The sequence below is a fragment of the Protopterus annectens genome, chromosome 7.part1 (genome assembly GCF_019279795.1).
Source record: "Protopterus annectens isolate FY-2018-M chromosome 7.part1, PAN1.0, whole genome shotgun sequence".
In the NCBI taxonomy this organism is placed as follows: domain Eukaryota; kingdom Metazoa; phylum Chordata; order Ceratodontiformes; family Protopteridae; genus Protopterus; species Protopterus annectens.
Window position 1 is genome coordinate 107,607,896 of NC_056740.1, and position 17,469 is coordinate 107,625,364.

Consider the following 17,469-nt stretch of genomic DNA (forward strand, 5'->3'; position numbering starts at 1 on the left):
AGAGGTAGGGGACATGCAAGGTGCTGACTACACAGTACATCTGTCACTTCTACAAGGGGTATTCCCGTCATGCTGCCCTAACCCCTAAAGCACAGCAGTTTGATTATATGGTCTCCCCATGCAGGAAAATGCACCTAACTAGTATGCCTCCAAATGTATATAACCCCTCTCATCCCACCATGCCAAGTGAGCAAGTTATATCCCTTAACTCCTCTCCATCTTTGCCTAACAAAAAACAAAATAGAAATTTCTGAGGATTTTTGTTAGAAAATGGGGGGGGGGGGCTCTTCCATAAAGTTGACCAACCAAGTCAACCCTCACACCAAGAGTTAACCAAATGAAGCAAACGTGTATAAAATTCACACAAGCATTCTGTCCCAGTGGAAATGAGCTGGGTAGGTTTGGAAAAGCTAAACATCATGGTATGACAAGTACTCCAGAAAAAGTCCAAGGTACAGTGCTCTTACCTTTTATATGCAAAATGTCTTATATCTACAAAATATAGTCAGTCATGATGCAATCTTTTTGAGAATGACCTTTTATAATTAATTTTATTAGGCAGATCACCACCATGATTCAAACACGTTGCATAGAAATTAAAGTGTTCTAGAAGTACAAAGCAAATGATTTTTTTTAGAAGAGCAGCTTATAATTATGTGGATGCCCTAAAAAGCACAGCTTTGTTAATGCTTACCAGTCTTCCAGCTTCATTGTTATGCATGTTCATCTGCGCTCTAGCACTTTCTTGAGAGCCCTTTTGGTAAGTTTTTTCACGTTCTCGTGCATCTACAAATTCCTTTGCAAATCTGTAGCCATAATCGACATTGTCTCCACAGCCACCCCACAGCCAGTCTCTAGGTAAATCTTTAGGTCTTGCAGCTCTACTACATCCACACGTCGACAGCTCCCCTTCACGGCAGGCACGGCTCACAGCATTTACTACCCCTGCAGCACTGATGGAGTATGTGAAGGCAGTCTCTCGACTTCCTGCAGAGATAGTAGAACTGGTCAGACATGATAGATAACCAGGAAATAAAACAGCCTTTATGGACATCCAAGAAGATTTTAGCGAAAATCACACACACTGCATATCAAAAACATTTAACACTGCCATCCTGCTACAATGAGATTAACATAACATACACTTAGCAAACAAAGACCATTACTGCTATTTTGTATGCTTGGTCCAAAAATAGGAACAGACTTGCACTCTGCGTGAGCTGGAAAGTTTAATTTACAAAATTAAGGTGGCTGGTGTCAGTTCAGTCATGGATAATGACCACACTTCCTTTTTAGTATACACTTTTCTGGCCTATATGTGACAATAGCCCCATACAATAAACCCCAACATATGCCTAACCAAGGTTGACAGCAAGCTGGGAGGCAGCACCCATTCTGCCACTGATACACAAGTGTTTTAAAAAAGAAAGTACAGTTGTGTACACTTACCATAAATGTAGATGTTAGCGTGTATTCACTGTTGCAGTCATTACATTTGGATTATCTGCCTGCAGGTAGCCCTCAGCCGGCCTGAATATCAAAGTCTTGGACTCCTGCGTTGGATGCTGTCTTCTTCCATGACGTCAGGTTGTCAGGGGTATAAAACATGCAGCCGAAGCCATTACATCAGTTTTTCTTGCCCCAGATGTCAGGTGCCCCCCATAATGGGAAGCAATTATGTTAGGTTACACCTCCAACAAAAAGCAAATATACCAGAAAGCTGAAATACACTAAACAAGAAAAAAGTATAGCCAAGAAAAGTCAGGGGGCAGGTGGGAGGGTAACCAGGACTGCAACAGTAAATACACTCAAATATCTACATTTATGGTAAGTGTACACAACTGTACTATGTTCTTCATGTTTCACTGTTGCAGTCATTGCATTTGGGTTGATTCCCAAAGCTAAGGAAGGGAAGAGGAAGTTAGAGAGCATTAGGACCAGCTATTAAGCCTAGCAAGACTGCAGTGGCAAAACCAGCTCTGGATTTAGAAAAAAAAAAAAGCATGTGGTAATGCCTGGTTAAGATATGTACGGAGCTCCAGGTAGCAGCTTCTAGGAGGTCCCTGGTAGGGACACCTCTGAGAAAGGCTGTAGAGGTAGATGCAGCCCTGGTGGAATGTGATCTTCTCTCCTGTAGGGTAGGTTTTCCATGGTGCTTATAGCAGAAATGAATGCAAAGGGCTATCCACTTAGAAATGGTTTGCTTTGAAATGGCCTTCCCCTCTGCCCCTGCAGCAAAGCCAACTAGCAGCTGTTCAGATTTTTCTGAGAGGCTTAGTCCTGTCCAAATAAAATTCAAGTCGTCTGTGCATGTCCAAAGAGTGCAGTATTCGTTCTCCTTTGTTTTGTGGATTCAGGAAAAAAGTAGGCCAATGAATGAACTGATTAAGTGCCACACTTGACACCACCTGGGCATAAAGGAAGGATTGTTCATGAGGGACACACTGTCTGCATGGAAGATGATGGGCTCCACTGCCATGACGGCCTGTAATTCAGACTCTTGCTGAAGTGATGGCTAGAAGGAAGGCTGTTTTCCAAGAAAGGAATTTCAACTCTGCAGTTGCAGCTGGCTCAAAAGGAGGTAGAGTGAGCTTTTCCAATACAAAAAGTTAAGGTCCCAGGCAGAAATCCCTGGGACTCTCCTGGGTGGTCTCCTGGGTGGTCTTAAATTTTTGGCCCCTCTGAGGAAATGCTTCAGCAGGGGATGAGAGAAGAGGAGTGGTTCAGTATTATGTGCTGAAATGGCAGAGGCATGAATTTTAATTGAGAAGGAAAAGCCCTTGTGGAGCATCTCTGTTAAGTACTGAAGAATATGCGGTAAGCTGGGCGCCGTTGTGCCCATCCCCCGAGTCTGGCTCCAGGAACAGTATCTTTTCCACTATTAGCATAGGATTTTCTAGTATTGAGCCTCCTTGCCTCCAGAATGACATCTAGCACTTGCTTACTGAGGGATGCTATTGGAGAGCTCAAGATTAGTCAGGCTGCAAGGTTCAGGGTTTAAAGCTGAGGGTGCAGAATCTGGCCCTCCTGCTGGGACAGCAGGGAAGGGGTCTGAGGCAGGTGCCACGGTTCCAGCAGTGACATATTGCGCAAGAGGGGGTACCAGTGCTGGCATGGCCAGTCTGGTGCAATCAATATTGTCCTTGGTTTGCCCCATTTGATCTTTAGCAGAACCTTTGAGAGGAGAGACAGAGGGGTAAAAGCATAAACTGAGAGGTTTTCCCAGGTAAAAGGACAGAGCATCCACTTTCCAAGCTTGACTGTGGTAAGTCCTTGTGCAGAACTTGTCCAATTGGTAGTTCTAAGGGGAGGCCAACAGGTCTATCTCTGGATTTCCTGTTTGTTTCTCAAGAGGTAGAATATCTTTCATTCCAATTTCCACTTGTGTGGTTCCATGAGATTTCTGCTTAGGTCGTCTGCCAGTGAATTTAGCTTGCCTGGCAGGAATTGAGCTTGTAAGGTGCACTTGGTAGCTCAAGGCTGTGTTCCACAGAGAGGGTACGAGTGGGTTCCCCCCTGCTTGTTCATGTACCACATTAACCGTGGTGTTGTCTGTCTTAACAGTTGTCCTGGAAGAATGTGGTCCTTGAAGGCTGTCAGGGAATTCTGTACAGCTAACATTTATTTTTGGTTGATATCCAGGTGTATCTGTCTCAGGTTCTATTTGCTCTTAATGCACTGCCCTGCCAAGTGAGCCCCCCATGCACAGTCTGATGCATCTGTAGTTAGGGTTTGTATGGCAGGGGGCAGAGTGAATGGGAGCCCCTTGTTGTGGTAGCAGGCCTCTGCCCACCAAAGGAACTCTTTGTCTTTATACAAGGAATGATATGAATCATTGGATTCCAGATCCTGAAAATGTTGACACCATAGGCTTTTTAGATACCATTGGAGTTTCCTCATATGCAGTCTTGCATATGGAATTAGTAGAATGCAAGAGGCCATGAACCCCACGGCTTGCAGGATTTTCCTTGCAGATAGCTGGGTCTTTGTGGCCAGTAGTTTGAAGTAGGCTGTCAAATAAACTTGTTTCTCTGGGTGAAGTAAGCTATCTGGGAAGTTGTGTTCAAGCTTACTCCCAGGAATACAATTTGTTGGCAGGGTACTAGAGATTTATTTTCATTCATGGTGTACCCCAGCGAAGTTAGAAGTTTCTTTACAAATGCCAGATGATTTAGTAGCATGTCCTGGCTTTCTGCCCGACTTAGACAATCGTCCAGGTATGGATATATTTGAATGTTTCTTTGCCTGCAAAATGCAATGACTGGAGCTAGGCACTTCGTGAATACCCCGGGTGCAGTAGATAAGCCAAAGGGAAGTGCAGAGAACTGATAGCGCATGTAGCCCACTCTGAAGCGTAGGTATTTCCTGCAAGATTCCCTTATTGGAATGTGCAGGTAAGCTTCCTTTAAGTCTAAGGTGGCCAGCCAGGCATCTTTGCCTAGCATAGGAAGCAGCTGAAGAAGTGTTACCATTTTGAATTTTGGGATCACCAAAACAGTGTTTAGAACGGAGAGGTCCTGGTTAGGATGCCAGGAGCTGTCTTTTTCTGGGTACCAGGAATAGTCGGGTAAAAACCTTGTCCCCTTTCTTCTGCTGGGACAGGCTGAATAACCCTGATACGAGAACCTGCTGTTGAGCCTCTGCCCACTGACTTAGGGATAGGTCTGGCCAACCGTTTGGGGTTGGTAAGGTGTGGAAGTTGGAAGACTATATTTAAAATCCATGGGGGGTGTCTTACTACTTCCAGCTTTGGAAGTGGGAGCCCCCCACTGCTTAGGCCTGTGAGTACTTTGAGACTGCAGCCTAGGTGGTCTGCTGTTCCTGGGCTTGGATTGAAGGCCTGGAAGAGACAGGAAAGGCCAATTCTTAGAAGGCCAATGCCTACTAAATCTGGGAGGCTGTACCTGCAGGAAATCTTTAACAGTTTGCACAGATTTAGCTTTTTCCTCCAAATCTTTTTAAGGACTTTTTCTGCTTTGTTGCCAAACAGGCAGTCTTGGTTTAAGGGAGTATCCAGTAATTTAGCTTTAACATGATCTGACAAATTTTGCTCCTTAAGCCAAGCACGTCTTCTAAGTACAGACCCAGTGACAGCAGCCCTGCAAGATGCTTCTAAAGAGTCAAAACCACATTGCAAAGCACGTTTACCAACTTGCTCAGCAGAATGCATTAAATCCTGTAATTTTTTTATTTTCAGCACAGTCAGGAATCAACAATTTTTGTTTAAGTAGTCCCATAATATGCTGCTGATACTTTAACATATGAAACTGGCAGTTTAAGGCCCTAATGGCCAAAGTAGCAGAAGTGTATACCTTCTTACCCCATCTGTCCAAGGCCCTGGAATCTGTCAGAGGGGGTAGGGTTTTTGGCAGTAGTAGCCTTAATGCCTTTAGGTCCTTGGGAAATGGTCTCTGGGTCCGCAGTAGGATTTTACAGAGGAACTTGAGAGAGTCAGGTACTCTAATACCAGTCAGGTTTCCTGGGAGCTGGAGGTAAAGTGTCTGGGGCCAGGCTAGATTCCAAGAAGGCAACATCTACAATGTCCAGGCCTGTGTTGAGGGAGGAGTAAGAATCCCCCAAGCTGTTTTTTGGAGTCAGAGTAATTCTGGCTTTCCCAGCACAAATGCTCCCTAAGTGTGTGCAAGGTTTCACCAAAAGAAAACTCTTCTGGAGGGGAAGCAGAGGGAATGGAATCCTCATCCGAATCCTCAAAGATAGATAAGGGCAAATCCTGGTAATCAGAAAAAACAAATTTCAGAATCCCGATCAGAAGAATCAGAAGAAAAATCAGTTCTAGGTCTCAGAGGGAGAAGGCTGGCTTCCCCTAATTAAAGTAATAAGGTCTTCAGCCATTCTTATCATTTGTTTTTTTAGGTATACGGGTCTGACCATGCGGTCTGGACGTCTGTTTTCTAGGTGTGGGTCGAGTTTTAGGCCTTGAAGAAGATGGCATTGGTTTGAAATGCAAGTCTGTAGGCCTGAGTACACCCTCAGAAGCCGGTGCCTGCACAGCGGCTCTGGACCCATCCAAGGTAGAGACATCCGCAGGTTCCATAGTCGAAGAAGCATCTCGCGGCATACTGGACTCAGAATGGGTCTCAGTAGAGGCCTGTGAATCTGAAATGGTGGGCATCAGGGGCTGCGAAACTGCCTCAATGAGTACCAGCAAACTGGCGACGAGCTTAACGGAAGCATTGTCTGTAGTTTTGGACCTATGCAGTCTGTCTCGGCCTTAATCTTTACATTTTTTTTGGAATGTCAGTAGTCAGATGGCTTACCAAAGCCATTTCTGGATAGTTAAACAGAGTACCAAAATAATTTGCTGCAAAAATAAACAGACAACGAATAGTTCGGGGGTTGAATATGGCACAAAACTAACAGTGAGGGACATTGTGGTCTGAGCCTAAGCAAGGAATGCAATATGAATGAAAATCTTTGAGGTATTTACTTTCCACCAGTAATACAATTGTTAACTTTTACTGACATCAGTTAAGAGCAAGAAAAAGGATCCTCAACGGGGTACTTAGCTTTTTTTTTGAAGACTTTGGTTCTGAAACTTGAAAATGAAAATTTCAAGACTCGGCCGAACGGCACTTGCAAACTGCTTCTGCTTCAGGCACTGTGCGCCAAGAAAGACTGATGCAATGGCATCAGCTGCATGTTTTATACCCATGATGACCTGATGTCATGGAAGAAGAGACACAGCATCCGACACAGGAATCCCAAGACTTTGATATTCAGGCCAGCTGAGGGCTACTTGCAGGCAGATAACACAAATGTAATGACTGCAACAGTGAAACACGAAGAAAGTACAGTTGTGTACGCCTACCATAAATGTAGATGTTAGAGTGTCTTCACTGTTGCAGTCATGACTGTAGGGTTCTCCCCTGCCAGCAGGCAGCCCTCGGTCGGCCAGAATCCCAAAGTCTGTGTCCGGCGTCGGCTGTTCAACCATGCTCCCTGACGTCAGAGCGCCAGGAGTATAAAGCTGACAGCCGACGCCATCTTCTCCAGTTTTTCTTGCCCTGGATGTCAGTAGTCCCAAAATGAAAAAGGTCCCATAACCTTTGCAAATACACCTCAGAAGAATGGTGAAAAAAGGAAATACACAAAAGTAAAAATAAGAGGGGACAGGAGGGAGGGAAACCCAGACTGCAACAGTGAAGACACTAACATCTACATTTATGGTAGGTGTACACAACTGTACTATGTTCATCGTGTTCACTGTTGCAGTCATGACTGCAGGGTAGAATCCCAAAGCTGAAAGAAAGGGAGGTGGTCATTAAGAGGAAGGGGCGGCTAAAAGGCCCTGCAAGACTGCGGAGGCAAAGCCTGCCCTAGACTTAGAGTAGAGAGGTAGATTGTAGTGCTTAGAAAAAGTATGCACTGAACTCCAAGTTGCAGCTTCCAAAATGTCCTTGGTAGGAACTCCCCTGAGGAAGGCCGCAGAAGTGGCAGCAGCTCTGGTGGAATGAGTTTGTATACTCCCTGGGATTTGCTTTCCATGGTGAGAATAACAAAATCTGATTCCATGAGCAATCCATTTAGAAATGGTCTGTTTTGAAATGGCTTTACCTTGGGAACTTGAAGCATAAGAAACAAACAATTGTTCTGATTTTCTGATGTCCTTGGTTCTGTTCAGGTAAAAACGTAGTTGTCTGTGTACATCCAAGGAATGTAAGATCCTTTCCCCTTTATTTTGAGGAGTGGGGAAAAATGTTGGCAAGTGGATAGTTTGATTTAAAGCCACTTTGGAAACCACCTTAGGCATGAAGGTAGGATTTGTCCTCAAAGATACCCTGTCTTGATGAAAAATAATATAAGGTTCCACAGCCATAAGAGCTTGTAACTCTGAAACTCTCCTGGCAGAGGTTAGGGCTAACAGGATAGCTGTCTTCCAAGATAAAAACTTGATGTCAGAAGAGGCAGCAGGCTCGAAAGGAGGCAAGGTTAGTTTTTCCAAAACATAGTTGAGATCCCAAGCAGGAATGGGAGGAGATCTAGGAGGTCTTAAGTTCTTAGCTCCTCTGAGAAACTGTCTCATGAGCTGGTGGGAAAAGATGGGAGGGTCTGCATTATAATGAGCAGAAATAGCAGAGGCATGTATCTTAATGGAAGAAAAAGAGAGATCCTTATGTAAGAGATCTGTTAAGTAAAGTAAAATTAAAGTAATGTTAGGAAGAAGAGGATCAGAATCCTGAGCCTGCATCCAGGAACAAAATCTTTTCCATTTTCCTGCATAAGATTTTCTAGTGCTAGGACGTCTGGCTTCTAAAATGACATCCATAACCTGCTTGGGCAGTAAAGAAGAAATCAAAGGCCCTGGATTAACCAGGCCGCCAGGCTGAGAGTTCTGACATGAGTGTAGAACCTGACCCTGATGCTGGGACAGAAGGTTCGGAGATGGAGATAAAACCCAATGGGGCTCCAGGCGCAGGTTTTTTAGAGTTGGATACCAAAACTGCAGAGGCCAATTTGGAGCCAGCAAGATAATCATCTTGGGCTTGTCCTGTTTTATCTTCAATAAAACCCGTGGAAGAAGAGGAAGAGGCGGAAAGGCATATCCCAGAGAGGTTCCTCCAACTGAATGACAGGGCATCCACTTTCCAAGCTTCTCTGTGGAAAGTCCTGGTGCAAAAATTCTGTAGTTGATGATTGAGATGGGATGCAAAGAGGTCTATGTGAGGACATCCCCAGACTGCTGTGATCATCCTGAATATTTTGGTGTCCAGCATCCACTCGTGTGGATCCGAAAGGCTTCTGCTCAGACTGTCTGCCAGGAAATTTTGTTTCCCTGGTAGAAACTGAGCTTGAAGATCCAGATTGCAAGCTAGAGCTGTGTTCCATAGATCCATGGCTAGTCTGCAAAGGGGGTAGGAACGAGATCCCCCTTGCTTGTTTATGTACCACATAACTGTGGTGTTGTCTGTCCGTATTAGTAGTTGTCCTGGTTGTAAAAGATTCCTGAAGGCCAATAGAGCTTTCTGATCGGCTAACATTTTATTTAAGTTGATATGCAGGTGCTTCTGATCCTTTGTCCAAAGGTCCTGCAGACAATTGCCCTGAAAATGGGCTCCCCAAGCATAATCCGAGGCGTCTGTGGTTAGAATCTGAGTGGCAGGAGGCAGACGAAAGGGTTTCCCTTTGTTTAGAGCACATGCCCTGGACCACCAAAGAAATTCCTTTTGAAGGCAAGGAAGGACGGAGATCAGTATGTCTAAACTGTGGCAATGCTGAGACCATACACTTTTTAGGTACCACTGTATTTTCCTCATGTGTAGTCTTGCATATGGCATGAGAAGGATGCAGGAGGCCATGTAACCCAAAGCCTGCAGGAACTTCCTTGCAGATAGTTGAGTTAGAGTTGCCAAGGTTTTAAAAGTTGAAGCCAGCTATAATTGTTTTTCGGATGTCAGAAATGCCATCTGGGTTGTGGTGTTTAGAAGTGCACCCAGAAAAGTTATCTGTTGTGATGGTGTCAAATTTGACTTTTTTATGTTTACAGAGAATCCCAGGAACTTGAGGAGTTTCTGTACAAATTCTAGATGCTGGAGTAAGACATCCTTGCTGTCTGCCTGAATTAGACAATCATCCAGATAAGGGTAAATTTGAATTCCCTTGAGTCTGCAGTAAGCTACTACTGGAGCCAGGCATTTGGTGAAGACCCTGGGCGCAGTAGACAATCCAAAGGGCAGCGCAGAGAATTGAAAGTGCCTCGATCCGGCCTTGAACCGGAGGTATTTTCTGTGATCCTGCCTGATGGGAATGTGTAAATATGCCTCCTTTAAATCCAAAGTTACCATCCATGCATCTTTGGACAGCATTGGAAGTAGCTGCTGTAGAGTAAGCATCTTGAATTTTGGAATCTCTAGAAAGTTATTCAAGACCGACAGATCCAGAATGGGCCTCCATGAGTTTTGCTTCCTTGGGACTAGAAAGCCTCGAGTAAAAACCTTTTCCCATCTCTGAAAGAGGAACCAATTCTATGGCATTCATAGCCAAAAGAGCTTCCACCTGGTTTAAGGCCTCCGTCCATTGATGTTTTGGAAGGTCTGGCCATCCGCTTGGCCTTGGCAAGGTATGAAAATGGAATTTGTAACCTCTTAAAACCACATCCAAAACCCATTTGCCTTGGGTTATTTGAGTCCAATTTTGATAAAAAAGAGAGAGTTTTCCTCTGAGGGGGGCTTCCAGGCAAGAAGTTGCTGTAGCCCAACAGAGGGAGTCATTGAGTTTGTTTCCTTTGAGATTGTGACCTGTCCTCTCCTCCACTAGGGGTGGAAGCAGTCCACTGTCTTGGTCTAAAAACAGCTTGTGTTTGAGGCCTCCATCTGGAGCGTCTATATCTACCCCTCTGAGGCCTGTCTGAAGTGGGAAAGGACCAATTTTTTGAAGGCCAATTCCTGCTAAATCTAGGTGGCTGTACTTGTAAGAAATCTTTAACTGTTTGCATGGATTTCACCTTATCCTCCATCTTTTTAAATTACCTCTTCAGCTTTTGATCCAAACAAAACATTATGCTGAACAGGAGCATCCAATAATTTTGCCTTTACTTGTTCAGGTAAATTTTGTTCCTTTAGCCATGCATGCCTTCTAATGACTGTGCCAGAGGCCACAGCCCTACAAGAAGCCTCCAAGGCATCAAATCCACAGTGTAAACCATGCTTCCCAACCTGTTCAGTGGCATGCAACAAGTCATGTAATTCCTTATCTGCACAGGCAGAAATGGAAGTAAGCTTTTGTTTTAAGACAGACAAGATAAATTGCTGGTATTTAAGCATATGAAACTGACAGTTTAAAGCCCTAATGGACAAAGTAGCAGAAGTGTACATCTTTTTGCCCCATCTTTCTAAGGATCGAGAATCCTTTTCAGTAGGAATGGGATTTTTGGCAGAAGGGGCCTTAACTCCCTTAGGACCATGAGAAATGGTTTCAGGGTCAGCAGCAGGGTTCTTGTATAAAAACTGATGGGAATCAGGAACCCTGTAATATCTATCAAGCTTAACAGAAGCAGGAGGAAAAGAGTCAGGGGTTAAGTTAGCCTCCGAAAAGGCATCATCCACAATATCCAAAACAGGAGGAATAGCCAGGGGTCTATGTTGGGGAAGATGAAGAAATCCCTCAGTCTTTTCTTGGATTCCGAATACTCCTGTCCTTCCCAGTGGAAATGTTCCCTCATTTCATGCAAAGTTTCCCCAAAAGAGAAATCTTCAGGGGGAGAAGCTGAAGGAATGGATTCTTCAGCATCAGAATCCTCATAAGGAGGGAAAGAATATTCCTGATCAGAAGAAGAAACTGAGGAAACAGAAGCCTGATCAGAGGAATCATAACAAACATCCTGCCTTGGCCTTTTGTCTGGAGGGGGATGTGAACCCCTAATCATAGTAAGTAAATCCTCCGCCATCTTGAGTAACTGTTTGTGACTTGGGAGCCAGTTCAGAAGAGGCCTGTGTTGAAGTCTTTGATTTAGAAGGAGTCTTTGCCTTTACTAGTAGCTGAGTAGTCCTGAAAACCCCTTCGGAAGCCGGTACCTGCACAGCGGCTCCGGACCCATCCGAAGGAGCATTGTCCGAAGGTCCTGCAACAGAAATATTTAAAGGCCTGGTTGGCTCCCCATGAGAGTCCACTTCGGCCGTCGGTTCTGAAATGGCCGACGACAGGGACTGCAAAAGCGCCTCACTGACGACGGCCGAACCTGAAGCTGGCTCCGCTTGTGCACTATCATCAGATTTGGACCTCAGAGGCCTGTCTTTATCCTTGCGACGTTTGTGAACTCCGGTAGTCGGGACCGTATCCGACGACATTTTGTAGTTAAAGCGCCTACCAAAGTAATGAAAAGCAAAATCGTACCTTCGCTTAATTGTACGTTGCTTGAATCTAGCACAAAACCGACAACTAGCTACGTCGTGGTCAGGGCCCCCGTATCCGACGACATTTTGTAGTTAAAGCGCCTACCAAAGTAATGAAAAGCAAAATCGTACCTTCGCTTAATTGTACGTTGCTTGAATCTAGCACAAAACCGACAACTAGCTACGTCGTGGTCAGGGCCCAAGCAAGGAATACAGTAAGAATGAAAATCCTTATGAGGTATTTGCTTCCCACATGAAATACAATTATTAACTTTTTCTGACATCGGAGTGGAGCAAGAAAAAGTTTCCCCAACGGGGTACTTAGCTTTGAGTGGAGAAGAAAGTCTTCGGACTGAAGTATATAGAAAAATTCGTCAGGAGTCAGCCGACCGGCACTTGCGAACTGCTATCACCGCACGGCAAGAAAGACTGGAGAAGATGGCGTCGGCTGTCAGCTTTATACTCCTGGCGCTCTGACGTCAGGGAGCATGGTTGAACAGCCGACGCCGGACCCAGACTTTGGGATTCTGGCCGACCGAGGGCTGCCTGCCGGCAGGGGAGATCCCTACAGTCATGACTGCAACAGTGAAACACGATGAACATCATCTAGTCATTACAGGGCATCAGTGTACAGAGAAAGCTGAATCTAAATGCAAAAAACTGCATCATACTTGAAAAATACCATTCATCTATAATGTATAGCATAGCCAATGCCCCAATACACTGAGTTAGGATCTCCGTACCTTCATCCTCCCTCACCTCGTACCTTCATCCTCCCTCACCTTGACCATTGTGTTGTAAAGTACAGTTGTGTACTCTTACCATAAATGTAGATGTTTGAGTGTATCCACCTTTGCAGTCATCACCTGTGGGTTATCTCTGCTGTGGTAGCCCTCGGCTGGCCCAAATACCAGAGTCAATGTTTTTCTGCATAGGCTGCTGTCGCCTGTAGTCTGACATCAGGCCGTCAGTGCTATAAAGCAAGGCAGCCAATGCCATTACATTAGTTTTCTTGTCCTAACCTGTCAGAAGCACAAGAAATATGGTAAAGTCATTCTGGTGGCCAAAAGCCACAGTGGGAAGCTTGTGTTCCCCTAGTGGAAGAGGACATAAGGGGGAAGGAGGGAGGGAAACCAGGACTGCAGCAGTGAATACACTCTAACATCCACATTTATGGCAAGTGTACACAACTGTACTATGTTCTTGGTGTTTCACTATTGCAGTCACCGGGGGGAGGATTCCCAAAGCCGAGGAGAGGGGTGGAAGGATTAGTTAAGGCCCTAGGTATGGGTCAGCAAGCCCTGCAGAACTGCAGATGCAAACCCTGCCCTAGACTTACAGAAAAGAGGTAGGTGGTACTGTTTTTTAAAGGTATGGACAGAGGTCCAGGTGGCAGCTTCCAAGATGTCCTTGGTGGGAACTCCTCTGAGGAATGCTGTGGAACTGGAGGCTGCCCAAGTGGAATGTGCACAAATAGACTTAGGGGGGTGATTTCCCATGTAGTCTGTAGCAGAAATGGATATAGTGTGATATCAATTTGGAAACGGTTTGCTTGGAAATGGACTCCCCCCCCCCCCCCCTGCCCTGGGGCAAAGCTGATAAAAATATCAGAGTTGTCTGTGCAAGTCTAGTGAGTGCAGAATTCTTTCACCATTGTTTTGACGGTTCAGAAAGAAGTTGGGTAGATGTATGGCCTGGTTGAGGGTCACATCAGATACCACATTGGGCATAAAGGAGGGGTTAGTCCTCAGAGAGACCCTGTCTGCATGGAAAATGAAGGGCTCAATGGCCATGAAGTTCTGAAACCCTTCTGGCTGAGATGATAGCTAGTAGGAAAGCAGTCTTCCAGGAGAGTTCTCAATTCTGCTGAAGTGGCAGGTTCAAATGAAGGTAAGGTTAGTTTTTCTAAAACATAATTCAGGTCCCAGGCTGGCATGGGTGGCCTTCTGGGAGGTCTGATATTAGAAGCCCCTCTAAGGAACTGTTTAATCAAAGGATGTGAGAAAAGGGGCTGGTCTGAATAGAAATGAGCTGAAATGGCTGACGCATGGATTTTATTAGAAGAGAAGGAGAGGCCACTATTCAGCAACTCCGCTAGGTAGTCCAAGATAAGAGAGGGATGGAAAGTTGTGAGGTACTGCCCCCTCTGGATTGGGGAATAGTGTTGAAGGCATTGGCTACGTCAAGGTAGGCAATGTGCACTGTCTTGCCTTCATCCATGGCTTTGGTGACCGTTTCAAAGAAGGCAACCATTTAACAGGCATGATCTCCCTTTGACAAAACCAAACTGTGTGGGATCAAGCATTTGGAGGCTGTCAATGTCCTTGTTTATAAAGTCCATGATAATACGTTCCATGGCCTTGCAGATCAGGCTAGTTAGGCTGATGGGTCTACAATTGCCTGAGTCTGTGGATGCTCCACCTTTGTGCAGAGGGATGACATTGGCTGTCCTCTATTCTGCTAGGACAAACCCAGTGCACAGGCTTTGGTTGAACAGGGTGCCTAGTGAGAGCTCTTGCCCGAGTTCATGTAGGACACAGCCAGGGATGATGTTGGGTCCCATGGAGGCTGTATCTTTTGTCTTTGAAGAGGGCATTAATAACTTGTTCGCTGGTGATGATGGGAGGGGGGGACAGTTCTTAGCAATGGATTCAGACCTCTGGAATGTGTGTGTTTGTGTCTGCATATATGTTAGTTACTTTTTTTGACCCAGTTAACCACAGATTACATTTTCTGGTAGTTATACACTTATTTTATGTAGCTCCTACAGTGCCATGATGCATTCCACCTCCAATATATCATTCAAAAGATACTTAGTTCATTTCTAAAGCTGCTTTGTAGAATTACCATTTTTTCCATGCCAGTGTCAGTCAAATGTATCCCTTGGTAAATGTCAGGCACATAGAACTAGCACAGGGAGAAGTTCCTAAACATTAAATTAACGTACCGCTCTACTTGCCCACTAGCATATTTAATGAAAGCCTATGGATGTGGATTATTGAACTGTGGAGTACTGATCAAACAGACTGAATTAAATCATAATGAATATATGTATGAACTGAATATTTCTGCAAACAGATGCTCTGTTAAATATTTATATTGGGGGTATGAAAAAAAAATTGCAATACTGGTGTAATTTTAAGCAGGCAACAAGAGCAAATATCAAATAATGTCAAATACTGACTGCTAAAACTAATCCTAGATGCCCAACTCACCACAACAGTCGCATTATAGAAATGGATTAGACTGATAGCGACAATTGGAAAGATACCTTCTCACTTGTCGGATAAATTTATTCAACTCTCTTATAGGAGTACGGACTACTAACCCTAAGGGTGGATAAGACGGAATGGAATGACTGGTGCATCATTTTTGTACAATGGGTTAAGACATATTACTGTAAAATAACAGTTTATTTCATTTCTGTGTGCGCATATTACAAAATGTGTTTCAGACAAATTAACTAGAGTAAATCTATCAGTCTGATAAGGTGCATCATTTTTTTTTTTGCATATTTCAATCTGCAGTACAAAGAACAAGGAATATTGCTATTCCCATGAAAATTAGTTGCTAAGATGTTTAGATTCTGTTATTCTTGTACTTTTCTAGGATGAAAAATTGTTCAGTTAATTATCTTTGTAAATTCTTTATTACATACACAGGCTTATTTTTTTTTTCCAAAATGTTTTTACTCATTTTAACACAATAACTTAACAGTATAGCAACAAGAAACAAACAAAAAAAACGATATACAATGTCCATAACAACTTAAAAAGCAATATACATAGAACACTTAATATTTCTCTAACAAATTAGTCAATATTGTCCAAGCAATTAAACGAGTTGTGTTGGTCCTCCTTCCTTTTATAGTAGCAATCTCATTCTTACAAATGTATTTCACAAGACGAATAAATTCAACTTTAAAGACGGGAATAGATTGGGATTTCCACTGGCGTAATTTCTAATATTCATGAGGAGGTCACTACATAATAGAGATAATTACAGAAAGACTTTTTTTTTTTTTTTTAATAGTAAATGTGTTGGATAGTGATTAGCTATTGGCAGACAAAGTTTATTTAAATATGTTTGTTGCAAATAAAAATGTGTTTTTCCGTCACAGCTTTACTGTACTTAATAGAAAACAATGGCAGATAATACTGCTGGCAAGATTAAAGAAATTATATCTCAGCCTAAATAAAATAACAGTACTTTTCAGTGTGATTAAGTAATTAAAGACAAAATATACCAATTTGCAAATAAGTACATTCTTTGCTGTATCATATCAAAAGCCTGTAATAAGAAAGCTTACCATTTTATATGAGAATTTGAACAAAATGCTCTACCCATGGTAATTGACTGTACTTGAGAGATTTTTCTACCTCAGGGAGCTGAGATACAAGAGTAGTAGTAGTGGACAATCACTGAATAGTTATAAACTTCAAATAAGCAGTGTTTACAATAATTTGCATTTATTAAACAAGTGGCTTATGTTACCAAGATCCAAAGGAAGAGGAGATAAGAGAGTCAGAAGAGTTCATGGAATTATTCTAAGAATAAGAGGACATACGCAGGGGAAAAAATAATTATGTTTACACAAATGCAGTAGTACCACCAACAACCCAATAAATGTGTCCAAAGAAACAAAACATATAACAAAAACCAGTAAGGACACAACCATGACTGCTGCTGCTTCCAAGACTTTACTATTGCATAGAACAAACATGGGCACTTTCACAAAGTTGCTTCATCAGGTGCAATGAAAGTACACTTCAGAAAGGTGTGTTTCTGAAGTGTACTTTCATTACACCTGATGAAGCAACTTTGTGAAAGTGCTTGTGTTTGTTCTGTGCACTAGTAAAGTCTTTATACTGGAAGCAGCAGCAGCCGTGGTTGTGTCCTTTCTGATTTATGTTTACACAAATGCCTAAAAAACATAGGTCTGAGAATAGACCCTTGGGGACTCAGCATGGTTGCAGAAAAGTGAATTTTCAAAGCAAACAGCAATGCATTTGTCAAAAGTGCCTCTCTAAAAAATTATTGCTGTGTAAGAAAGTACAGTTGTGTACACTGACCATAAATGTAGATGTTAGAGTGTATTCACTGTTGCAGTCATTACACTTGGGTTATCTGCCTGCAGGTAGCCCTCAGTTGGCCTGAATACCAGAGTCTTGGGATTTCTGCATCGGACGCTGTTGCTTCTTCCATGACATCAGGTCATCAGAGGTATAAAACATGCAGCCGTCATTACATCAGTTTTTCTTCCCCAAATGTCAGGAGCCCCCAAAACAGGAATCCATTACATGGTGCGGAACACCTCCAGTAAAAAGTAAATATAGCCATAGGATATGGCCAAAAAAGGGATAGATAGAAAGTCTAGAAAAAAGTCAGGGGGCTGGAGGGAGGGTAACCAGGACTGCAACAGTGAATACACCCAAACATCTACATTTCTGGCAAGTGTACACAACTGTACTATGTTCTTTGTGTTTCACTGTTGCAGTCATCACACTTGGGTTGATTCCCAAAGCTGAGTAAGGGTGAAGGCAGTCAAGAAGTACTCGGGCTGACTAGCAGGCCTTGTAAGACTGCTGTGGCAAATCCAGCTCTGGATTTAGAAGAGACA

The 17,469-nt window shown here is 43.5% G+C and overlaps 1 protein-coding gene across 8 annotated transcripts in view; it reads right to left on the reverse strand.

Moving 5' to 3' along the window:
* The window catches only part of LOC122807646 (protein Wnt-5a), a 326,124-nt gene that overhangs the window by 7,184 nt on the left and 301,471 nt on the right, over positions 1 to 17,469 (reverse strand). For all 8 annotated transcript variants that reach the window (XM_044078581.1, XM_044078579.1, XM_044078578.1 and 5 more), the window contains exon 4: positions 695 to 987. In XM_044078581.1, the coding sequence (XP_043934516.1) occupies positions 695 to 987 (293 nt within the window). The remainder of the gene's footprint in view (positions 1 to 694; positions 988 to 17,469) is intronic.